This window comes from Lissotriton helveticus, chromosome 7, assembly GCF_964261635.1.
Source record: "Lissotriton helveticus chromosome 7, aLisHel1.1, whole genome shotgun sequence".
NCBI classification, from domain to species: domain Eukaryota; kingdom Metazoa; phylum Chordata; class Amphibia; order Caudata; family Salamandridae; genus Lissotriton; species Lissotriton helveticus.
Genome location: NC_136068.1, coordinates 1652981186 through 1653004722, shown reverse-complemented (window position 1 = coordinate 1653004722; position 23537 = coordinate 1652981186). Strand labels below are relative to the sequence as shown.

Below are 23537 nucleotides of genomic sequence, written 5' to 3'. Positions count from 1 at the left end.
ACTGCAAATACTACTACACTTCCAGGTGTACACAGGACCCTTAGCACGTCTTCCTAAAACCTCATTACCTAACAACTCTTCTGCCTCTGTTGTCACAAGTTTTTCTTTTTCAACTGGACAACCATCTTTCACTTCATAAGCACGACCACTGATGTCAACTGCATGCACCAAATCATTATCCTGGAAATAACTCTCTTCATTAAAAAATGCCTCACAGCTTGAACTATGTATCCATTCTCCAGAAAAAACTTCACAAAAATTACTACGATTAACTATTCTCTTCCATCTACTATTTCTTTTGAAATCAAAAATTGCCTTGTTTAGCTTCCTAATTCTATTGATTATCAAAATAAATAACTTACGTTTAATTTCAAAAGCCTGATCAATAACTTTCTCAACTTTTTTTTTTCTCCTATAAAAAACTAATTTCTGTTGACCTTTCTTAATATTTTTTAACAAATTGCCAATTATCCTGTTACGGAACATTCGTTTACGAATCTCCGTAAACTGTTGTTTCCTTCTACTATCATGCACAGATTTATCTCTTGCTCTAGCAGTAACATTTTCATTTGTCCTTTTCTTTCCATTTGATTTACTTGTCATTTTATGGATTGAAACATTTTCTGTACTAATATTTTTTTTATTAGAAATATTTCTTATGAAATATTTAGAGCTCTTACCCGGTGCTTTCTTCATGGCTTGAGAAATCTTTTTGTTAGAGGACTGCTGCATTTTTTTTTTCTCCTGCTGTCTTTGACGTTTTGCAGCCTTCATCTCTCTTATTTTTGTAGGCATAGTTGAATCTGAGGAAAAATATAATAAAAATGTTATTAAACATTATTATCAAACAGTAAATCAGTAATAGTGATCAAAAACTTAACACACTACTTGACATTTTAAATAGAATATTTTTTAGTCCTTGCAAATTTACAATACAGAAATAGCAGAAAAGAAATGAGATTTATATTTATGTTACCTATGCTATTTTATATGTGAATCTGATCTAATTTTATGAGCATATTTTAATATTTTATTGAAGACACTACACATAACCTGTTTTTGAAGGTGTCTTTATTTTTAAATTAAACGGTTTACCTTTTTACTTTTTATTGATTATAAAATTTAAAAATAAATGTTTATAATTCCAAAGGCTCAAGCAGGTCAGCTTCCCATCCTATATCATATAATTCGGACAAATCTGCATCCTCATCACGCTCTTCTTCATCCTCAGGATTTAAATCATCCAATGGATCAACATCCACTGATGTTTCAATTACAAGTTCAATGATGAGGTCAAAATCAACTGATTGCAGATTGTCGCTCATGTTGAGGTTGTCTTTATCTTTAAAGAAAGACAACAACAATGAGATGTTGCAGAGTAAGAGACAAATCTCACAGATTATAATAGTAAAATTATTTAACAGGAGTAACATTTTGCAGCTATTATTTAGCCATGTCCAGCGATGCTGAGCAGGTGAAGCCTATGTCTAATTTTTCACTGAACAGGACTCATCTGTTCTTAACCTTGGATAAGCCTCAACGACTCTGTGTCCCCTGCACATACTCAAATGTTAAAGTGCAGATTTATATTAAATGGCACATCCCCAGGCATGCACCAGTTAATGTGCACCACTGCTTTACCACCCATGGTGTGCCGCATTTACAATCAGATAGGAGAAAGCTGCTTCAAAACCCTGCGCCTGCTTGAAGCTGGCATAGGTCTTGACGCAGCATTGTATAGATGGGGCACCCCTGATCCTTGCTGGAGCTGCATCGCACTTACGATACAACTCCAGCAATGCGCCACCTTTACGGCACAGATGCGTCACGCATCTGTGCCTTTTTTGCCCCATGCTGCGCCGCATTGTAAATGCAGCACACCATGGGTGGCGGAACAGTGGCGCAGGATGACTGTCACATCCCTGGGGATGCGCCACTCATCATAAATCTATCCCTAAGCTTCTTATCTTGTTACAGATGAACTGCCATATGTATCATCAAAATATTTTACATATTATAAATAGCAAATTTTAAGGAATAAATAGCGATTCTTTACTATTCCTAATTTGCAATGAGCAAATTGCTAATTGCAAATTACCCATTCATTTCCATAGGCTAGGAGGCTCATAGGAATTAATGTTGCAAGTTGTGATTAGCAATTAGCTCATCACAAAATAGGATTTTTTTCAAGCGTGCAGGGGTATCTCAAGAACACCCTGCTGCACCCCTGAAAAAGAAATTTGGGAGCACATGGCACACCTACATGCCCTAATGGCATGTATGGGCGTCATATGGGACCTTTTTTTTTAAAAAAAAAAAATGCTTTTTGAAAAGAATTCGCAAATTACCACAAACTAGAAGTTGGTGGTAGTTTCCAAATCCTTAATATCATTTTTTACATATTTTTTTTTGATACATTGCATTTAAGGAATCACAAATTTTGAATTATTGACATTTTAAGTAATTTCCACATGTGCACTGTTTTCTAAATATAATTTGAAAATCGTTTTTGGGGAAAAGTAATGGTTTGCAAATTTATGACAAGGACATAATGGTGTATGCTTCTCTATAAGGCATTTCAGTATCTCTAATGTCATTTTTCCCATATTACATTATAAGACCTTTCCCCATGAAGCACATTCCTTGTAAATATGCTCCCACCAGTGCATTGCAAATTTAGATTTTGACTGTTTCAGACACATAGCCATGTTGAAAGTGACCCAAAAAAATTGCAAACGTTTTAAAAAAAAACATTCATGTGTCTTAATGACATTTTAAGTCATTTCCCCATGGACAATGTTTTCTAAGTGGCACAAAAGAGGTATACACCTATCATAAATCTGTCCCTAGCATTATAAATGATTAAATCAGGATGACAATAAGATGTGGCCTATCCAGAGGTTTGTTTAAGGTGAGGCCTACTCAGGATTGCAGATTAAAGTTATGCTTGATGAAGAATACAGAGGAGATAATTTATTGTAAAGGCCTACCAATGAAGTAAGTGATTTCTACTTCATTGCACCAGTCATCATAAATGTATCCGTAAGCTTCTTATCTTGTTAGACATCAACCGCCATATGTATCATATAACTATTTTGCATTTCCAAAAAAGCGAATTTTAAGGAATAAATAGCGATTCTTTACCATTCCAAATTTGTTTGAGAAAATTGCTAATTGCAAATTACCCATTCATTTCCATGGGCTAGGAGGCTCATATAAATGAAGGTGCAATTTGCGATTAACAATTTGCTCATCACAAATTAGGAATTTATTCCAAAAGTGCAGGGGTGTCTCAAGAACACCCTGCTGCAACCCTGAAAAAGAAATTTGGGGGCATATGGCGAACATAAATTTTAACAACATTCCTTTACCTCAAAAACGATTTTCAAATCATAACTTCAAAACACTACACATGGGAAAATTACTTAAATTGTCCTTAAGACACATAAAAGCGTTTTTTGATTGGCTTTCCTGCATGGTAGGGTCACTTTTAACATGGCTATGTAACATAAACATTCAAAATCAAAATTTTCAATGTACAGGTGGGAGCATATTTACAAGCAATTTGCGCCACAAAGAAAGGTCTGACATTAAAATGGGAAAAATAACATCAGGGACAGTCAATTGCCTTATAAAGAACCATACACCATTATGTCCTTCTCATGAATTTAAAAACAATTCCTTTTTCCCAAAAACGATTTTCAAATCATAATTTCAAAAAACTGCACATGAGAAAATGACTTAAAATGTCAATGAAACACATGAAAGCGTTTTTTTATTGGCTTTCCTGCATGGTTGGTTCACTTTTATCATGGCTATGTAACACAAACATTGATAATTAAAATTTTCATGCACATGTAAGAGCATATTTACAAGCAATTTGCGCCACAGAGAAAGGTCTTACACTAAAATGAGAAAAATAACATCAAGGACAGTCAATTGCCTTATAAAGAACCATACACCATTATATCCTTGTCATGAATTTAAAAACAATTCCTTTTCCACAAAAACGATTTTCAAATCATAATTTCTAAACACTGCACATCAGAAAATGACTTAAAATGTCATTAAAACACATGAAATCATTTTTTGATTGGCTTTCCAGCATGGTTGCGTCACTTTTAACATGGCTATATAACAAAAACATTCAAAATCAAAATTTTCCATGCACATGTGAGAGCATATTTACAAGCAAATTGCGCCACATAAATCATAATTTTCTCCTTAAAGCACACTATTCTCTATCTAAAGTAAAGAAATATTTTCTCACCTTAGCAAATACTTTGAGTTTGAAAACGGTCTAAGAAACACACCAATTTGTCTTCAGCAGAGCAAAAGGTATGCACTCCAGAGTCTGCAGCTATCAAAAGCACAGAAATGGTGTAATTCTTCACACATATTTCTCATGTCACCCAATCAAAACTCTTCCCTCACTTTTTTTCAAATGAAAACCCTTCCCCCTCTGCCCTTTCTGCCTATTTTCCAAAGCAACCAGCTCTTGGAGAAACTCTGGTGTTTGCAAATTCACACAACAATGTTGCAATTGAACTCTGAACTCTCAGTGCACCAGCATATCCAGTGCTTTCTTTCATTTAATGATTTTTTATTGACCACTCAAAATACATCTTTCAAACAACACATCTGTACACCCTAACTTTCTGTTTTCATCAATCAAAATCCACCAATCACTGTTACTACTTCATGAACACAGAAACTCCACAGTTTTTTTCATTTCAAACTCACATTTTTTCAACTACCATTTCATTGCCACACTTCATCTGACTGCAGGAGAACCTTCTCTCACCATGTTTTCTGTCTGGATTGTTGGTCATAGTTATATTCACTGGGCTCAAAGGTACGTTGAAAGCAGGAATTTACCTAACCTCAATTTACAAGATGTGGAAATTAAGTGGTTTGGCCACAGAGGATTAAAATGTCACCAATTGATACCATTGGTGAAAACCTTTATGCATTTGCCAAAACCTGACCTGTTAATTGTGCACTGTGGAGGTAATGACTTGGGCACTTTGACTGGTGTAGGTCTGGAAATGCTTTTAAAGGACACCTTTGAGCAATTAATGGCACTTTTTCCTCAGACTGCCTTGGTATATTCAAATATATGCCAAAGACAGAAATGGAGGTGGTCAAACCAATTTTGTCCACAAATTGAGAAGTCGAGGAAGCATGTAAACAAATCTGTTTCAGCTTACATGAGAGACCATGGAATGGGCTCCCTGTACAACAATAACTTGCGTTACTACATGCAAGATATCTACAGAGGAGATGGAGTTCACTTCTCAGATGAGGGCAACAGAATTTTCACTCTGAATTTAAGAATGTGCATTGGTACCTACTTATAAGTACCTAAATGTACCATAAACCCAAAAGCTCTTCTCAGAGCTACCCTACATCTAATCACTCACAATTATTATTTTACTCTAACTTTTTTCACTAATTTTCAACAAAGTACACTCCCTGGGGCGCTACCCGGTACGCGTACCGGGAGCTAACCTCGCGAAATTTTTAAAAAAAATGTTATTTTTTCGCACATATGGGCCTCATCAGCCACCCTCACAAAACCTAGGGGGTCAAGATAAGTCTACCGTGCCCCCTTCTACCTATTCTGAACATTATTTGCCCTCCATCTTGTATCATAATTCGACCGAAACACAAAATGGTGGACTCCCGTTACGCTTAAGGTTCGCGTACCAGGGCGCTCACCGGTTCGCGTACCGGGTCGCTTCCTGGGGAGCGCACCATCAAAAAAGGTGGGAAAGTAGTTCACACAAAAGCCACTTGAGACAATTTCACCAAATATAGATTAGCTCATACTACATACCAATCCCTACCATTTTCACAAATTTGATTGGAATTCCATTTAGCCATTTAGCCTGTAGACCTCTCTAAATACCGTGAGGTAAATTACTTCACAAAACACATCTGAAGTGTTGGAATTGACAACCAATTAAAATGTTACTTTCATTTTCTACTTTTTTTACCTGACATTTGATTGGTTATGTACCCGAATATATATAAAGGAAGAGAAGGAAACACAGCCATTTTGACTACTACTTCCTGGTGTACATTTCTATTAGAATTTTCATTAATAACTTCAACTTCTTTTTAAAGGTAAGTTGTTATTTTTAAAACTGAAGTATATTGTGCACTTTAAGTTAATATGGCAAACTTTTTCTGTTAGTTATATACTATCCCTCTGTAGTACTTATAAATTTAGATACACTTTTTTATATTCCTACTTCCACTCTGATACTATACACTGCCCAAAGATAAATTCTCTGTTAAAAACTGCCTATCTAAAATTAATCCCAACAGTGCCCTACCTCTACTAATATATATTTTTTTTATGCAAATTTCAGGAAAAATGGAAAGTGAACAAAACATTTCATTTGAAATTGTCCTTCCAGAGTCCAACACAGAAATCATTGATCCAAATGAGATTGAATTTATGGATGAAACTTGGGACCAAGAACTACTGCAATGTGTGCAAGCAGTAGATAACCTCCTTGCAAATGAGGACATTTTACAACCTCAGAGACTACAATCTATATTCCATGATTATGAAATTTCTGACAATGAAATGTTAGAAAGTTTAATAAATTATGAAACACAATAAAAAAAGTTTAAAAAAAAAAAAAATAATCAACAAAACCAACAATCAATTAACATACAGCATTTGAAAAGTCTATCATTCATTTTTTATTGTGATACGCTCCCCAGTACGCTTCCCGGTTCGCGTACCGGGCGCTAACCACGAAAAAAAACAAAAAAAAATTTTTTTTTTTTTGCTTAGCGGGGCCCCTTTAAAGCCTCCATATCAAACCTAGGGGGTCAGGGAGTATCTACTATGCCCCCTTATGGTCATTTGCCCCTTCGCTTTTGCCTCCTCTTGTCTCTCGATCCTACCGAGAGACAAGATGGCGGCCGCTCCGGACTGTTTAGAATGTTGACAGACACCGGAGAGCCAATCAACTTCGCTACGCGAAGTTCCGTTACGCGTCAAGTACGCGTACCGGGGCGCTGCCTGGTCCGCGCTTACAGATATATATCTTTTTTTGAACGTTATTTTCTCAAAATCCACTGCAGCACATATATTGAGACCTACAAAAGGCACATCGGGCTACCAGTCCCTACAATTTTGCCAAGTTTCGTGCAAATCCATTCAGCCGTTCGGGCTAAAAATGAGGCTAACCGCCCTATGGAAAACTCAATGTTAAAAACACGTTTTGGGACCCCCCTTTTTTCTCGGCCCCCCCTGGACCAACTCCCCCCAAATTTCCAGTGGCTGCTCAGAAACAAAATGTTCCATTTTGCTGAAAATTTCAGCCAATTCCGTCCACAAACGCCAAAGTTATTAGACATAGAATTTTCAAAAAACCCATAGGGAAAAAATCCTAACTATATATACCTACTGGCGACCGCCAGTAGGTAATATATATATATTCTTTACCACACCAAACTTTTCCATTCAAAGAAGGCGCTGACTCCGTGAATCTCAGTTCAAAACGTTTATTCCATGTTCAGTTGCTGCTCAAATATACATATATATATATACATTACCTACTGGCGGTCGCCAGTAGGTATATATAGTTAGGATTTTTTCTCTATGGGTTTTTTGAAAATTCTATGTCTAATAACTTTGGCGTTTGTGGACGGAATTGGCTGACATTTTCAGGAAAATGGCACATTTTGTTTCTGAGCAGCCCTTGAAAATTTGGGGGGGGTTCGTCCAGTGGGGGCCGAGAAAAAAGGGGGGTCCCAAAACGTGTTTTTAACATTGAGTTTTCCATAGGGCGGTTGGCCTCACTTTTAGCCCGAACGGCTGAATGGATTTGCACGAAACTTGGCAAAATTGTAGGGACTGGTAGCCCGATGTGCCTTTTGTAGGTCTCAATATATGTGCTCCAGTGGATTTTGAGAAATTAACGTTTAAAAAAAGATATATATCTGTAACAGCGGACCGGGCAGCGCACTGGTTCGCGGACTTTTCGCGCAACGGAGCTTTGTGAAGCGAAGCTGATTGGTTCTCCGGCGTCTGTCAACATTCCAAACAGTAAGTAGCGGCCGCCATCTTGTCTCTCGGTAGGATCGAGAGACAAGAGGAGGTCAAAACAAAGGGGGAAATAACTATAAGGGGGCATAGTAGATCCTCGCTGACCCCCTAGGTTTGATGTGGAGGTTTTAAAAGGGCCCCGCGGGGCAAAAAAAAAAAATAATAATAATAATTGAACGGCTGAATGGATTTGCACGAAACTTGGCAAAATATTAGGGACTGGTAGCCCGATGTGCCTTTGCTAGGTCTCAATATATGTGCTCCAGTGGATTTTGAGAAATTAACGTTCAAAAAAAGATATATATCTGTAACAGCGCTCCGCTTCGCGTAACGGAGGTTTGCGAAGCTGATTGGTCATTCTGTCACTGGGCTATAGTTGGGCTACATCTGGCTGATATTTGGGCTACATTTGTTTTTTTGTGTGTCTGGCGGCCATCTTTGGGCTACATTGGGCTACATTGGGCTTCATTGGGCTACATTCGGCTAATTAGCAAATAGCTCATCGCAAACTAGGAATGGTAAAGAATCGCTATTTATTCCTTAAAGTTCGCTATTTAGGAAATGCAAATAACTTTGATGATACATATGGCGGTTCATCTCTAACAAGATAAGAAGCATAGGGATACATTTATGATGACTGGCGCATCACCAGGGATGTGTTAGTCATTCTGTGCCGCTGTTCCGTCACCTATGGTGTGCTGCATTTACAATGCGGCGCATCATGGGGCAAAAACAGCACAGATGCGTGATGTATCTGTGCCGTAAAGGTGGCGCATTGCTGGAGTTGTATCGCAAGTGTGATGAAGCTCCAGCAAGGGTCGGGGGTGCCCCTGTCGCAGGGTTTCTGTTCTCACACAGAACTGTGGACAGAGGATTGGAACCTCGGCGAATGCATTGCTGGAGTTGTATCGCAAGTGTGATGAAGCTCCAGCAAGGGTCGGGGGTGCCCCTGTCGCAGGGTTTCTGTTCTCACACAGAACTGTGGACAGAGGATTGGAACCTCGGCGAATTAGGGTGTCCCAAAACTCACGTTAGTAATCAAAAACTATTTAGCAAGCTAGGTACAGTGTCACATTGGATATAACAAACTCTCAATGTTTAGACAATCCAGAATATGAACTTATAGTACCTCAGGATACGTGGAACTCATGAACAGTCGGTCGTTATAGATTTCTTAGAAACCAGAACATGGAGTTAAGAAGAACAGATGTGTATTTGAAATGTTTATTTACTAATGCCGTCTTCTCAGGCGTAGTACCTTAGATAATAAAAGTACACATATTATCAGTAGCAAAATTACCAGCATAGTTACTAGTACATAAAAAGTGAATGGTGATAGTATGTTAACATGCTGTAAATGAATAAGAGTTAGCAACACTTATAAGCAGCCGCGGGCCGTGGAGGGAGTTACGGTGAGGCAGGGAGGCGGGGAGGGGGAGAAGCAGGGTGGAGAATACAAGTACACATATTATCAGTAGCAAAATTACCAGCATAGTTACTAGTACATAAAAAGCGAATGGTGACAGTATGTTAACATGCTGTAAATGAATAAGAGTTAGCAACACTTATAAGCAGCCGCGGGCCGTGGAGGGAGTTACGGTGGGGCAGGGAGGCGGGGAGGGGGAGGGGCAAGGTAGAGAGGGCTCCACCCTGCTTCTCCCCCTCCCCGCCTCCCTGCCCCATCGTAACTCCCTCCACGGCCCGCGGCTGCTTATATCTCACCCTCCCTAATACACATATTATATTATTTGCTAAGAAGGTCTCTTTGTGTTGGTTTAGGGCGTTCCCATACTTTAGTGTCTTAGAGTTGAAGGAATCACATCAGCATACACCAGCTCTCTCTTCATGTGAACCGCATCAACTGTTGTGTATGTGTGTTCGGCAAAGCAATATAAAACCCGCCTCATGCCCAGAATTGGCAGAAGTTGCACTTATGTTATGAGTATGAAGTCGTGGAGATCAGACCTCATAACAATTCTGTATCGTGTTGTTCTTGAAACTTTAGCACTCGCTGTACAGATATAGTTTAACAAGTAAAGCAGATAGTAGACCAATAACATATTATTCTCATGTAAACCACGATGAACTACTAGGTGGAAAGCTAAAGCAACAACTAAGTGTCGTGTGCAGAAGTTGCAAAAAAGGAAAAATGGCGTTTAAACCGGTAATGAGCCCATGCTAACTTAACACGGTGTAAAGATATCCAGGACCTAGATGACACCTCCTCATGATCCGGAAACGAACTGAATAAGATAATAGAAGTGCCATCTCATGAGAGCAGATTGCAAGTTTATATGTGGACGGTCCGCAAGGTAAAGCATTAAAAACTAGGAAAATTTAATGCTAAAGAAAAATAAAACAGCCAAGTACTTTATCGAGTCTTAAGCCAATAGGCAAGGTAAATAATAAAAACTTGACAAATAAGTCAATGAATTGTCAATGAAATGCTAGTACTCAGCATATCAAACATGAAAAAGGTCTATGACATAACTGTGTATGCAAAATAAGCTGCAACAGCCTCCAATAGGAAGTCACCGTCTTCATCCGAAAACAGTTCAGCCATCCAATTTAAAAGCGGAAAAGAACATACGTGCTCTCCCAGCACCGGATCCTCTATCACCATCAGAGGACAGCTCGGTGGGTTTTCAAGAAAGCTCTGTTCCAAGAAAGACTGTGCTGCCGCCAGTAAATTCCAGGGACCAAGTAGTCCATGCATCAATGCCACAGCCATAATCCTTTCGCCAGGACAAACCAACTCGTGAGTAATGATAGGAGTCATCAGCTGATTAAAGTCGACGTCAGGAGAAACCGGTCCGCAGAGACACAAATCAATGGCCCAATCGAAATCACAGGTCAGGCAGTGAAATACAGGCTGGACACAGGTGAAGTAGGAGAACCGAAAAGATAATCCATATGCCGTGCTTAATATCGCCAACGGCATTGTGCCATAATATTCTAGCATGCGATTGCGGAACAGTGTCAGCAGCTGCAGGGTCGGAGGTTGCATAGGAGGGACATCCATATTTAAAAATGTAAAAAAGCACAAGAGCGTCCGCTGGTAATGCAAGTAAAAATGCAAATCCACGAACCAGAGTGCAGAAAATACAATGAAAGGAAGCAGGGATGACTCCAAAGATTTTCTCAAATGAAGTCACGAGACCACTGGTAACAACTTTAAAAAAGTGTGCCAGGGATTTTGTGGAGGATGCGTTAAAGATAGTCGGAAACATGTTGCTGAAATTGAAAGGCAAACCTGTGTACGGGTGTTCGCTATGTGAAGTACGAAAGTTTCACGGGCCGAACTCAAGGCCACCTCTCTCTGAGACAAAAGAGCTCTTATTCTTGCCATGCCGTTGAAACGTGTCCCAAGGTTGGTATTTGTGGCCAGATTGAAAACTCCCTATGTTCATGTGTGGGAGGAAATAGAACATTTCTGCAGCAAATAACCCGTTCACTTACTGTTACGATAAAAGGAATACTTTTAATTAACTCAGAACAATCTTCATTATTGAGCATCAAATAACTACCATTTTCCAACAACTTGAACGTGGGGATGATAGCAGGAACTGGCGTGCCTTGCAACACGCAAGCCATATTTGGTCGGTGTTTGTTGCATGAATCGTGTAACTGTATGTGCCTACACATTAGTGAATGATCTGGCGTCTCAGTGCATTCCTCTCCATTCAGATAAACTTCTTGATCATCTTTGAAACATCTGTATGTGTATGGAAGCGACCAGACCTCATGAAGAAAAGCACTACCTAAAGGTTCATAACGACCTATTGGTATATATTTCATACAATTTGAAAACTTATATAAAGCAAAAGGCAGCGTTATTAAACCGTGGATAAGGCATGTTGCCAAAAAACCCGCAATCCTCTGCTGATGATGTCACTGAGCATGTCATGAATGATGTAATATGTGACATCATCAGCAGTGGATTACGGGTAATGGTATCTCTAGTTTACTCCCCTATAGCTGTCTTTCTTTTAACATAAGTGTGTGTTTCCTTCCCTTATACTTACTGTTTTTGGTTCGCTTCCAGTTCGCGTACCAGCGAGCGAACTAGGAAGTGAACTAAGAGAAATAGAGGTTGGCACAGTTCCAAATATTGTACCAATTTTTTAATAACGGGGAGGTAGTTCTGAAAAGAACTTTTTTTTTTATTTTTCTGAACATTTTTTTACTGTTTTTGAATTTTTCGGAACAGTTTTATATTTTTTTGGGTTTTTCTTGGAGGGGGCAATGAAAACGATTCATTGTAAAGGGCTCAACAGGAGCAACAAAACAAAAAAAAGAAGTATTTATTATTTTGGGCGTTTCGGACAAACTTGCATATGATAGTCAATAGCTCTGTTGATCAGAGTGATGCTTTTTTCTCCGTAGGAAATGAATCCATCGCAAAATGCGCAGGTGTGTTTTACATCACCAAATCTCATTTGTATATTTGGCACCATCTCCCTGCCCTCTGGTCCCGTTACTTCCGGTACAACAGATCTTCTGGCCATAATAGGGAGATTATCTAGGTCGTTCCGAAACTGTGCAGCACTGTAGTTGTTAGGATGCCACCTAGTCATATGGCGATGCATTGTGTAGTTTCCGAAACTGTATTTTTTGTCGGTCCCTCTGGACAGTCTATCTTGACATATAAGGCAAGTTACGTATCTTGCATTTACTTTTTTCTGACCTTTGGGAATTTTAAAAAATTGCCAAATGAAGTTTTCTTTCCGGTGAGACGTCCTGGGCTGCTCAGGCAAAAACTGCCTCTCTTCGTGCTCGTCCTCCTGTTCCTCTTCTTCTTCTTCTTGTTGAATTACAACTTGAGCAGGTGGTCCACTCTTCCTTGGATGTGGTGGAGGTGGTGGGGAAGCACCAGCTGAAGCTACTAAAGAAGCCATTGCTCAGTGATCACAAAGGGTCTTTCTCTCACAATGATGAAAGTCAGAGTGAGGAAAGAAGGAGGGATTTTCATCATTTGGGAAAAACAAGAGTTCTCAACCAATCAAAAGTGTTCATTTTAGATTATATGACCTAGTCTTACATCATTAGGAAACCAAAAGTGAAATGAACCAATGAAAAGTGTTATTACCAAGTCACATGACTTGCTGTGTTTACGTTAAGCGCTTTGCAGGGCCTCCCGGTTTGCTTCCAGAAACCTGCGCTTTGCGACTCGCTTCGCGTACCAGTTCGCTAACGTAGCACGTCATATGACGTATCACGCGACAACGTGAAACGTCATGCGGACGGGAGGCGTCACGATGTTGTTTTCTAACGCGGCACTTGCGGTAAAGAAACGTTTACCGGCTCGCGGTCTATTTCGCGGCATCAAGGTCAGCTAACGGGAAGCTTCCCGATTCGCGAAGCGGGAACGAAGAAAAAAAAATATTTTAAAAAAAAATTATTCATAAACATATAAAATATATTTTTGGATTTAAAGAAGAATACATTTTACAGCTACAGATATTAGCTGTTAAAAAACCAATGAAATTCACAGAAAAAACCATAGGTTATAGACCATATATAGTTAGGAATTAGCATTTACAAAACCTTGAAAATTCACTGAAAAAACCATAGGTTATAGACCATATATAGTTAGGAATTAGCATTTAGAAAACCTTATTTTACTCACACAAAACCATTGAAATTCCATATATAGTTAGTTGCACTAACTATATATCGCGCACCCGCAATCCACTGCTGATGATGTCACATATTACATCATTCATGACATGGTCAGTGACATCACTGATGACATCACTGATGACATCTCAAATGACATCACTGATGACAACATCCAGTGACTGTATGTTTCTGTAAAGTTAAAATATGTCTTAGATATTGAAGAATGAGTGGATGTATAAGTGTCTGGATGAAGGATTTAGTAGGTGCGTGACTGACTGTATGAGTGAGTGATTAAATGTGTCTCACTGAATGCATGGGTTAGTGACTAAACTGTCTTAATTTGTGCATCATTATGTCTGTTGTGATGTAAACTGCTGCATGTGTTGATCATTAGCTATACGAGAGGCTATATGTGTTATTAATTGGTTGCCCAAGTATTTCTATGGGAGATTGAGTTTGTGTGGGGGTGGCTGGGAGGTGTGTGACTCTGTGCATAGATGTGTGAGCAGTTGATTCACTAGGTGTATGAGTTCAAGAGTGCATGTGGAAAAAGCTACATGGGCGGTTGACTGTGTGCATGAGTGTATTGATGAGTGAATGGATATCTCAATGCTACATGTCATAGTAAGTACATATGTAAAACACAGTACATGTGAGAGTTGGCATATATAAATAACTGTGCATGAGAGCCACTGAATGTGTGAGTGGCTGTATGGATCATTGTGAACTTGTATCAGGGATTGTATAAGAGAGTAAATATGTGTTAGTATATGTTTGAATAAGTAAGGTGTGTATAACTGTATAGTTGAGGAAATGGAGGTGAGATTGTTTCTTTGCATGACTGACTAGGTGTGTGAGTAACTCCATGGATGAGTGACAGTGTGTGAGTGTCTGTATACACTGAGTGTATCTAAGGTTATATTAGAGTCTGAAGAGGTTTATCGTATTAGCACAAGAATGATGTCAAATGAGATGTCATCAGTGATGTCATCAGTGATGTCATTTGAGATGTCATCAGTGATGTCATCAGTGATGTCACTGACCATGTCATGAATGATGTAATATGTGACATCATCAGCAGTGGATTGCGGGTGCGCGATATATAGTTAGTGCAACTAACTATATATGGAATTTCAATGGTTTTGTGTGAGTAAAATAAGGTTTTCTAAATGCTAATTCCTAACTATATATGGTCTATAACCTATGGTTTTTTCAGTGAATATATATATATATAAAAAAATGTATGGCCCGCTCCAGTCCATTCCTATCCTGGAAGTCTCGGGTGATTCGTCAAGCGGGGGCCAAGAAAAAAGGGGGGTCCCAAAACGTGTTTTCCCCATAGGGATCTTCAACGCTTTCCATGCGTCGGACTGCAACCAACCGTCCGATGTCACGGTGGGCGTGTGCGGAGCTCCGCCGGGGGCCGTCCTGACCATGCCCAGTCACAAATCACCCACACAGTAGAGGAATTCCAGCCACAGTCAACGGGTTAATCGCAGCTACAGCCCGAACTGCTGAATGGAATTACACCAAATTTAACAGAAATGTAGACCATGGTTCAGAGCCATGCCTTTTGGTTAAATGGTGTAAATCCGTTCAGTAGTTCCTGAGAAAATCAAAATTTAAATCACACATATATCTATGGCTGCGGTGGATCCGCGCACCCAAAACACACCCTGCCGAGCACGAGCTGTATCCTAATTGGCTGTCAACACTCCAATTCAGGAAGGGTTGGCAGCCATCTTGTGCCTCTGTAGAACCGAGGAACAAGAAACCTAAGAAAAAAAACATGCAAAACACAAAAAGGGGGCAGAGTAGAAACACCCGGACCCCCTAGGCCTGCTCAGGGTGTCCCACAAGGACCCCCAAGGCCCCAATTTTTTTTAATGTTTTGTAAAATTGGCAAAATGCATGCAGGGTGCGTGGATCCTGCCAATAAAAAAATAAAAATGTAGCGCTTCTTTGGTAATTGGCGCCCAGGGGGGCCAAATCCCAGGGGCAATACTTATGTACCAGCCCCGGGTACCGCTACCCCTGGGCTTTTTTTAATTATATGCAGGGGGCTCTCAGGCCCCCCCAGCCCCGTGGCCCACCACCCCCGGGGCTTCTTTAAAATTGTTGTGGGGGGTCTCTGCCCCCCCAGCCCCAGGGACTGCCACCACAGGACTTTTAGAATAAAATGGTGGGGAGCGCACAGCCCCCCGCAGCCCCGGGATCACCACCCTGTCTGGGGGGGCTCAAGCCCCCCACAGCCCCTGGGGACGCCACCTCCCAGGGGCTATAAATATGTAAATTGGGTGGGTATGTGACAGACCCCTCATCCCTAGGGACCACCCCCTCCAGGGTCTTTGTAGGTTGTGGGAGGGAGGCTACGCGGCCCCCCTCCTGGAGCCTTGTGGTGTCCCTGGGGACCGCCACCTCCCTGGACCGGCTCCTGCAGTGTCCCGGGAGCCCACCCTGGGACACTGTAGTTTGCTATGGCAGGGCGGGAGCCATGCGGCTCCCACCCTGCCGTAGCAAACTTGGTTTGCATTTTGAAAGAGAGAGCAGGGAAACCTGCTCTCTCTTTAAAAATGCAAACCAAATTGCTGTTCCACACAGGGAGCTGCTTCGTAGCTGCTCCCCATGTGGAAAAGCAATGCCGGCTCCCGCCGAAGGCACGGAGCCGGCTGGGAACGTGGGGGATTTGGGGAGGCCCCCACGGTCTCCAATAAGAGGCCTGGCCCCGGGGGATGGGGCCTGAGGAGGGGGGCAATGCAGCCCCCCTCCAAAAGATTTAAAAAAACATAATAAAGGCCATGCCCTGGGGGATGGGGTCCCCGGGGCCGATTAAGGCCTTGGGTGGGGGCTACGCGGCCCCCTTCCAAATTATTTTTAAAAAAGTATTCAGGAAGTGGTCAGGCCCTGGGGGATGGGGTCCCCAGGTCTAACAAAATAGGACAAAATAGGAAAAGAAGGAGGGCCGCACAGCCCCTTCTTAATTTAAACAGCATGGCGCTGAGGCCCCACCCCCTTGCTGCAGCACTATGCAAATGTGCCCCCTGGCGAATTCCCCTTGAATACTGGGGGTCCCTGGGGCTAACTAGCCCACCAGGAACATACAGTATGCGCCAGGGGGCTGCGTTGCAGAGAGGTTTTCTGAGGCCACGTCCCTTTTTACACCTCTCTGCAATGCAGCTCTGTGGTGCCTAATGACGGCAGCTTGTGGGCAAGTTCCACCCCAGGGACCCTCAGTGTTCAAGGGGAGGTAATCCACAACTTAAAACGCCCCACGGGGCACTTTTGCACAGTGGTGACGGGAGGAGGCGGGGCCTGAGCTGATATGTGTGCAAACAATCCCTCTGGTGAGTTTTAAGTTTGGTAATTAATTCCTCTTCAATCCTAAGGGTCCCTGGGGGCCAACTAGCCCACCAGGTACCTCAAATAAGCACCACAGAGCTGCGTTGCAGAGTGTTGTAAAAAGGTGCATGGCCTCTGAACGCATACTGGAGGTACCTGGTAGGCTAATTTGCCCCTAGGGACCATCGGGATTGAGGAGGAATTAATTCTCCAACTTAAAATGCGCAGACATGTCACCTCATGTCCCGCCCTCTTCCTTCACGATTGTGCAAATATTCCTCTAAAATCAGCCGAACTACGAATTCCGATTTACTCACCTGTTATCAGGAGAGACCTCAGTGCTGCATCTTTGAGCCCAGTACTGATCCTGAAAAGTAATCGTAACCGTACTTACCAGTAACTTGAATTTCCTTCCGTAGGATATCATTGCCTGCTTTTTGCTGAAAGTGTTGATTTTTGAAACTTACAAATGTTCTCTAAAAATTGTACCAATGATAAAAACGTAATTACTTGCCTGTTTTAGATAGAGGTCCCAGTGCTGAACCTAGGAGTCCAGCACTGAATTACAAAAGTAACATAAACATACTTTACCTGCAAATTGAATTTCCTTCCATAGGATAACATTGGTAATTCCAACTAAAAAAAAATTAAGAAATTAGTATAAATATATTAAAATAAAATATCAAACAAAAAAAATTCAGTTTCAATATTTACATTTTTTTTTTCCATTTATATAATCTAATAATGTAATTTAAAAAATAATGTCATTTAAAAAATATAATGTAATTAAAAGAATAAAATATGTAAAAATAAACAGTTAAAAAATTGTAGAAAATCAGTATGCAAAAATACATATAACTATTATTACATTTTAAAATTATAATTTAAAAACCTTTGAAATTCACTGAAAAAAACCATAGGTTTCAGACATGTTATAGTTAGGAATTTGCATTTAAAAAACCTTGGAAATTCACTGAAAAAACCATAGGTTTCGGGGCTGTTATAGTTAGCTGGATATTTCACTCGTACAAAACCATTGAAATTCCTCTGTTATAGTTAGTTCTGCTAACTTTAACTTGCGCACCCGCAATCCGCTGCTGATGATGTCATATATTACATCATTCATGACATGGTCAGTAACATCACTGATGACATCACTGATGACATCTCAAATTACATCACTCATTACATCATCCACGTGACAATCAGATACACCTCATCATACAGTAGTATAACCTTTCATCACTCACTGTAAAATACCGAGTACCATATTTGAATCCATTGACACACCAATACAAGTTTCTAAAACCCCACTCAGTGATTCCTAGATCTACACACATCTAATCACTTACCTATAGATTCACTAATACATGCTGTCAATGATCAATAGAACACTATCACATATACTTATACACCTATATCGACATTACACACTAGCACACATCCTATTCACTTATGCAGTCATCCTACTCACGTATGCAAACGATGGATCATACTTACATTTACTCAGCTACATACTTTTACAAACACCACTTCATTTATTCCTATAGATAGTAACTCATACTTAGTGTGTTATAAAATCACAAGTTTACAGCTATCCATACAGTCACTCATACAATGACTGAGTCTTATGTATACTTATTTATATACAAAAAATGTCACATACACTGCCTTTTATTTTTCTAGTTTGTTGGGCATGTATCATTGAGAGATATATTTGCTCAACACCACACCCATAAAGAAATTCACTCACCCAAACAACTGTTATAACATGTAGTCTTAAACTCATATACCTACTGAATCAACTATTCACACATCTTTGGGCAGTCACACACCCCCACCGAATCACACACACATTCACTCTCCCATACACATACTCAGTTAACTAATCGATAACGAATATAGACTTTTACATAGCTAGTAAAGAACTGGTGCAGCAGTTTACACAACTGACAAAGTGATACAGATATTCACACAGTTTAGTCCCCATCCAATATATTTAATGAGACACTATAAATTAGTCAAGTAAACAGTCAAGCACACTGCTACTAAATCCTCCATCTAGATATTTATATTCATCTATCCACTCATTCTTCAATGCACATTGCTATATATATAAAACATATTTAAATAACAAGCCAAACCACATTCACTGGATGATGTCATCACTGATGTCATTTGAGATGTCATCAGTGATGTCACTGACCATGTGATGAATGATGTAATATGTGACATTATCAGCAGTGGATTGCGGGCTCCCAAGTTATAGTTAGCAGAAATAACTATAACTGTGGAATTTCAATGGTTTTGTACGAGTGAAATGTCCAGCTAACTATAACAGCCCTGAAACCTATGTTTTTTCAGTGAATTTGTAAGGTTTTTTAAATGCTAATAAATAACTATAACCTGTCTGAAACGTATGTTTTTTTCAGTGAAGACTTTCAGGATAGGAGCGGACCGGAGCGCATCACCGGTTTTGAACATTTTGCGAACATTCGTCAACTGGCGCCAAAGTTATTCCAAATAGAATGTTGCGGATTTCCTATGGAAAATAGGTCCTAACTATGATAGGTAATATATATGTGTGTGTGTGTATATATATATATATATATATATATATATATATATATATATATATATATGTATATATATACATATATATAATTTAGCAAACGCCCGAAAGCGTTAAATATATATCTATACATTCATATGCCTACAATATTTTGTACATGACATTCTGTGGCCATCACATTGGTCTGTGCTGGCTCAGCAGAGACCAGAGCGCTTGTTTATATGTCCATGCAATGTGTAAAGCACAGCCCTGAAATAAAAAGGTGCACCACCTTCACACTTTTGAAACTGTGTCATCTAGAACTAGAAATCAAGCTGTAATGTTGCAAATGATGGTTTAATGAAAGTCAAATTGTGAACTGGTATAACTCGTCTGTATTTCCCTATACAGTGCCCCATATGATTTAACTCAGGGTTGTGCTTATGCAATTAATGTACAGACCTTAGGACTGCCCACAGATTGACTAACACAATTTTTGTGTTTTCTCTTCACAGTTTTCTCCTTCATGTTTGAGAATGGATTAACCAAAGGTGAGCACAATAAACAGTGACAAAGAACAAATTTAAAAATATGTTAAGCAAGAAATTGTAATACAATGAAAATTTCATAAATCTGACATAGTGCATAAAATTAATTTATACAATGACTAATACATAATAAAAAACAAAAAGAGACAAAATATAATCAAATATTAAGAAATGAGTGGCCTAATGGTTCTCTACGCGCGTTTCGGCGACCAGCGCCTTCTTCTGGAGTTGCCACGTGATATTACGTAATTGTGCACTGCGATTAATACGGTGCGGCTGATGTGACGTATCGTATTGTTGTCTTTATAAAACTTCAAGGCAGTCTTTGATAAAGCCTCAATTTATGCGTCAAAGTACATTTATTTTTTCTTTTTCCAAAAGGATGTAGTTGGTGGCGTTTTAATGACGCTGAGTGATGGCTCCCGAATGTAGTTTAGATCAAATATAGTATATTGAAGGACCTCCCTACTCGACATTCGACGACAGGGCTCCTTCACTCATTTGGAGAGATATGCAGACATGCAGACTGGCGTCTTGGTTTATATTCAATAAAATATTTTAAAAGATCTCCCTGCCCAGCAAAAGCCAGCAGAGCTCCTTAAATCCTTTAAAAAGATGCGACAAATTCGCGTTTTGTTCAGAGCGATGGATGACTCTTGACAAGTGCACACATTGGTGACTGATTTTATATCTATAAGAGAGATTCCTGCCCAGTGATAAGGAGCAGGCTCTTTTATTCACTCGCACTGCAAGGATTCGCGTTTTGATAGGATGACGTATCGTCAATAGTAAATGTTTTAAAAGCCTCGGGCAGGGAGATCTTTTAAAACATTTACTATTGACGATACGTCATCCTATCAAAACGCGAATCCTTGCAGTGCGAGTGAATAAAAGAGCCTGCTCCTTATCACTGGGCAGGAATCTCTCTTATAGATATAAAATCAGTCACCAATGTGTGCACTTGTCAAGAGTCATCCATCGCTCTGAACAAAACGCGAATTTGTCGCATCTTTTTAAAGGATTTAAGGAGCTCTGCTGGCTTTTGCTGGGCAGGGAGATCTTTTAAAATATTTTATTGAATATAAACCAAGACGCCAGTCTGCATGTCTGCATATCTCTCCAAATGAGTGAAGGAGCCCTGTCGTCGAATGTCGAGTAGGGAGGTCCTTCAATATACTATATTTGATCTAAACTACATTCGGGAGCCATCACTCAGCGTCATTAAAACGCCACCAACTACATCCTTTTGGAAAAAGAAAAAATAAATGTACTTTGACGCATAAATTGAGGCTTTATCAAAGACTGCCTTGAAGTTTTATAAAGACAACAATACGATACGTCACATCAGCCGCACCGTATTAATCGCAGTGCACAATTACGTAATATCACGTGGCAACTCCAGAAGAAGGCGCTGGTCGCCGAAACGCGCGTAGAGAACCATTAGGCCACTCATTTCTTAATATTTGATTATATTTTGTCTCTTTTTGTTTTTTATTATGTATTAGTCATTGTATAAATTAATTTTATGCACTATGTCAGATTTATGAAATTTTCATTGTATTACAATTTCTTGCTTAACATATTTTTAAATTTGTTCTTTGTCACTGTTTATTGTGTTTTTAAATTGGAGAATAAAATTGTACTTTCAGAATAATTGCCAGCTTGTGTCCCTTCACATTAATCATTGTCCTCCATATCTTTAGTTGCCTAGGTTGTTTTTTGTCACATGAGATTTTTACCCTGACCTAGGAACTACATTATCTATGTCTTCAGGGGGTCCTTGTTAAATATACGTTGTTAACCAAAGGTGAGGCTACCTCAAAATATATAACCTTTTATCTCCAGTAAAGGTGTGTTTAATGCTGAAAAAATCTACGTTTGCTAAAAACATCATTCAAAAACAATCATAAAAAATAGACACATATTATTTATATAGATCACTAAAATAATACCTCAAGATTCAAAATCTACAGACTGTAGATAATCGAATGTGTTATAGGTGTATATTTGGAAGACAACAACAATCTCTCGATGTTGGGCTGAGTGAGAAATTGGGTTGTTGGTTGACTGGTCAATCCTTGTCAGGTTAAGGCACAAGCACAGCAGAAATTACCCTCTGCTCAACCCACAGATGGAATGGCACAGAGCAGTAAGGCTTGACTTAGAGACAATTGGCCCGATTCACAAAGGTAAACTAAGACGCAAGTCTAACTTTTGACTGTCAGTTGGGTGTCAGTTAGACCTAAGACCAAAACTTAAGTTAAACTAAGACATAAGTCTAACTTTACAACTGTCGGTATTCACAAAGGGCATTTACCAGTAGTAAAGTTAGACTTTTATCTTAGTTTAACTTAAGTTTTGGTCTCAGTTAGACTTATGACCAAAACTTAGGCAGTTTGTGAATACCGAAAATCGTAATGTTAGACTTTTGTCTCAGTTTAGTTTTGTGAATCGGGCCCCATGTGCAAAGTGTTTGTGTAATACTTTAAAGAGTAAAATGGCGAACACACCACACATAAATGATCACACACCAAGGTAGATATATTGAACTGATGTTAATAAATAAACCAAGACCCAAATAACAAAAATCCAATCAATAGAACCAAAGATACTCAGTTTTACAGATTTAGGTAAAAATAGTGCCAAAAAGAACAAAGCACCAAATGTGGATTTCTGGTTGTGCCAGACTAGGAAAAAGTCACAAGTTCAGACTGACTGTGATGGAATCTGGGCCGGCAACAGGAACTCAGTTAGGCCCACTGAACAAAGTTACTTTAATTCCAGTCAATAGATCGTTGTATGGCCCTGCATCAAAGATGGGTCATGTGGACAAAGCGATGCATCATTTTCAGATGCAAAGAGACTGCAATGCAAGGACCTACATTGTCACTGAGAATCTCAATGATGGGGTTTGCAATGCAAAGTATATGGTTGAGGATGCAGCACACAGTTGGGGCAATATGTCACTTTTGAAGAGCAGTAAAGCTGCATTGCAGAGCCTAGCACCATCCTTAAGGTGGTCGTGGACAAGGGGTGAGAGGGCCTGCACTGAGGATGCATTGAACCGTCGTGGTGATGCAGCACTTCCAAAGAGCTGTGATGTGATGTGGGTATTTGTGACATGTCCAATCAATGCAACAATAGCAATGTGTTAGTTCTGCCTGGGTTTGTGCTATGTAGGAGAGGAGATACATTAGAGATGATGATAGTGCACATTAAGTCCACTTGCAAGGGTACAGGATTGGGGTGGCACCTCTTGTCATAGTAAACACACCGATAGCAGAGTCCGAGTGCAGATGCAAGGTTGTTGAAAGGCTGAATGTCCCCAAGGATTCAGATCAGGAGGCCAGTAAACTAGTCCTTGGAGTAACCCTGAGTTCAGGGTTCATGGGATGCAAGTCCATTT

At 39.8% G+C, this 23537-nt stretch overlaps 1 protein-coding gene across 1 annotated transcript in view; it reads left to right on the top strand.

The window, feature by feature from the left end:
• LOC144767592 (IgGFc-binding protein-like) overlaps nucleotides 1-23537 on the top strand; it is a 246147-nt gene that overhangs the window by 131212 nt on the left and 91398 nt on the right. The window contains exon 3 of the mRNA XM_078651001.1: nucleotides 20099-20134. Coding sequence (XP_078507127.1) covers nucleotides 20099-20134 — 36 coding nt within the window. The remainder of the gene's footprint in view (nucleotides 1-20098; nucleotides 20135-23537) is intronic.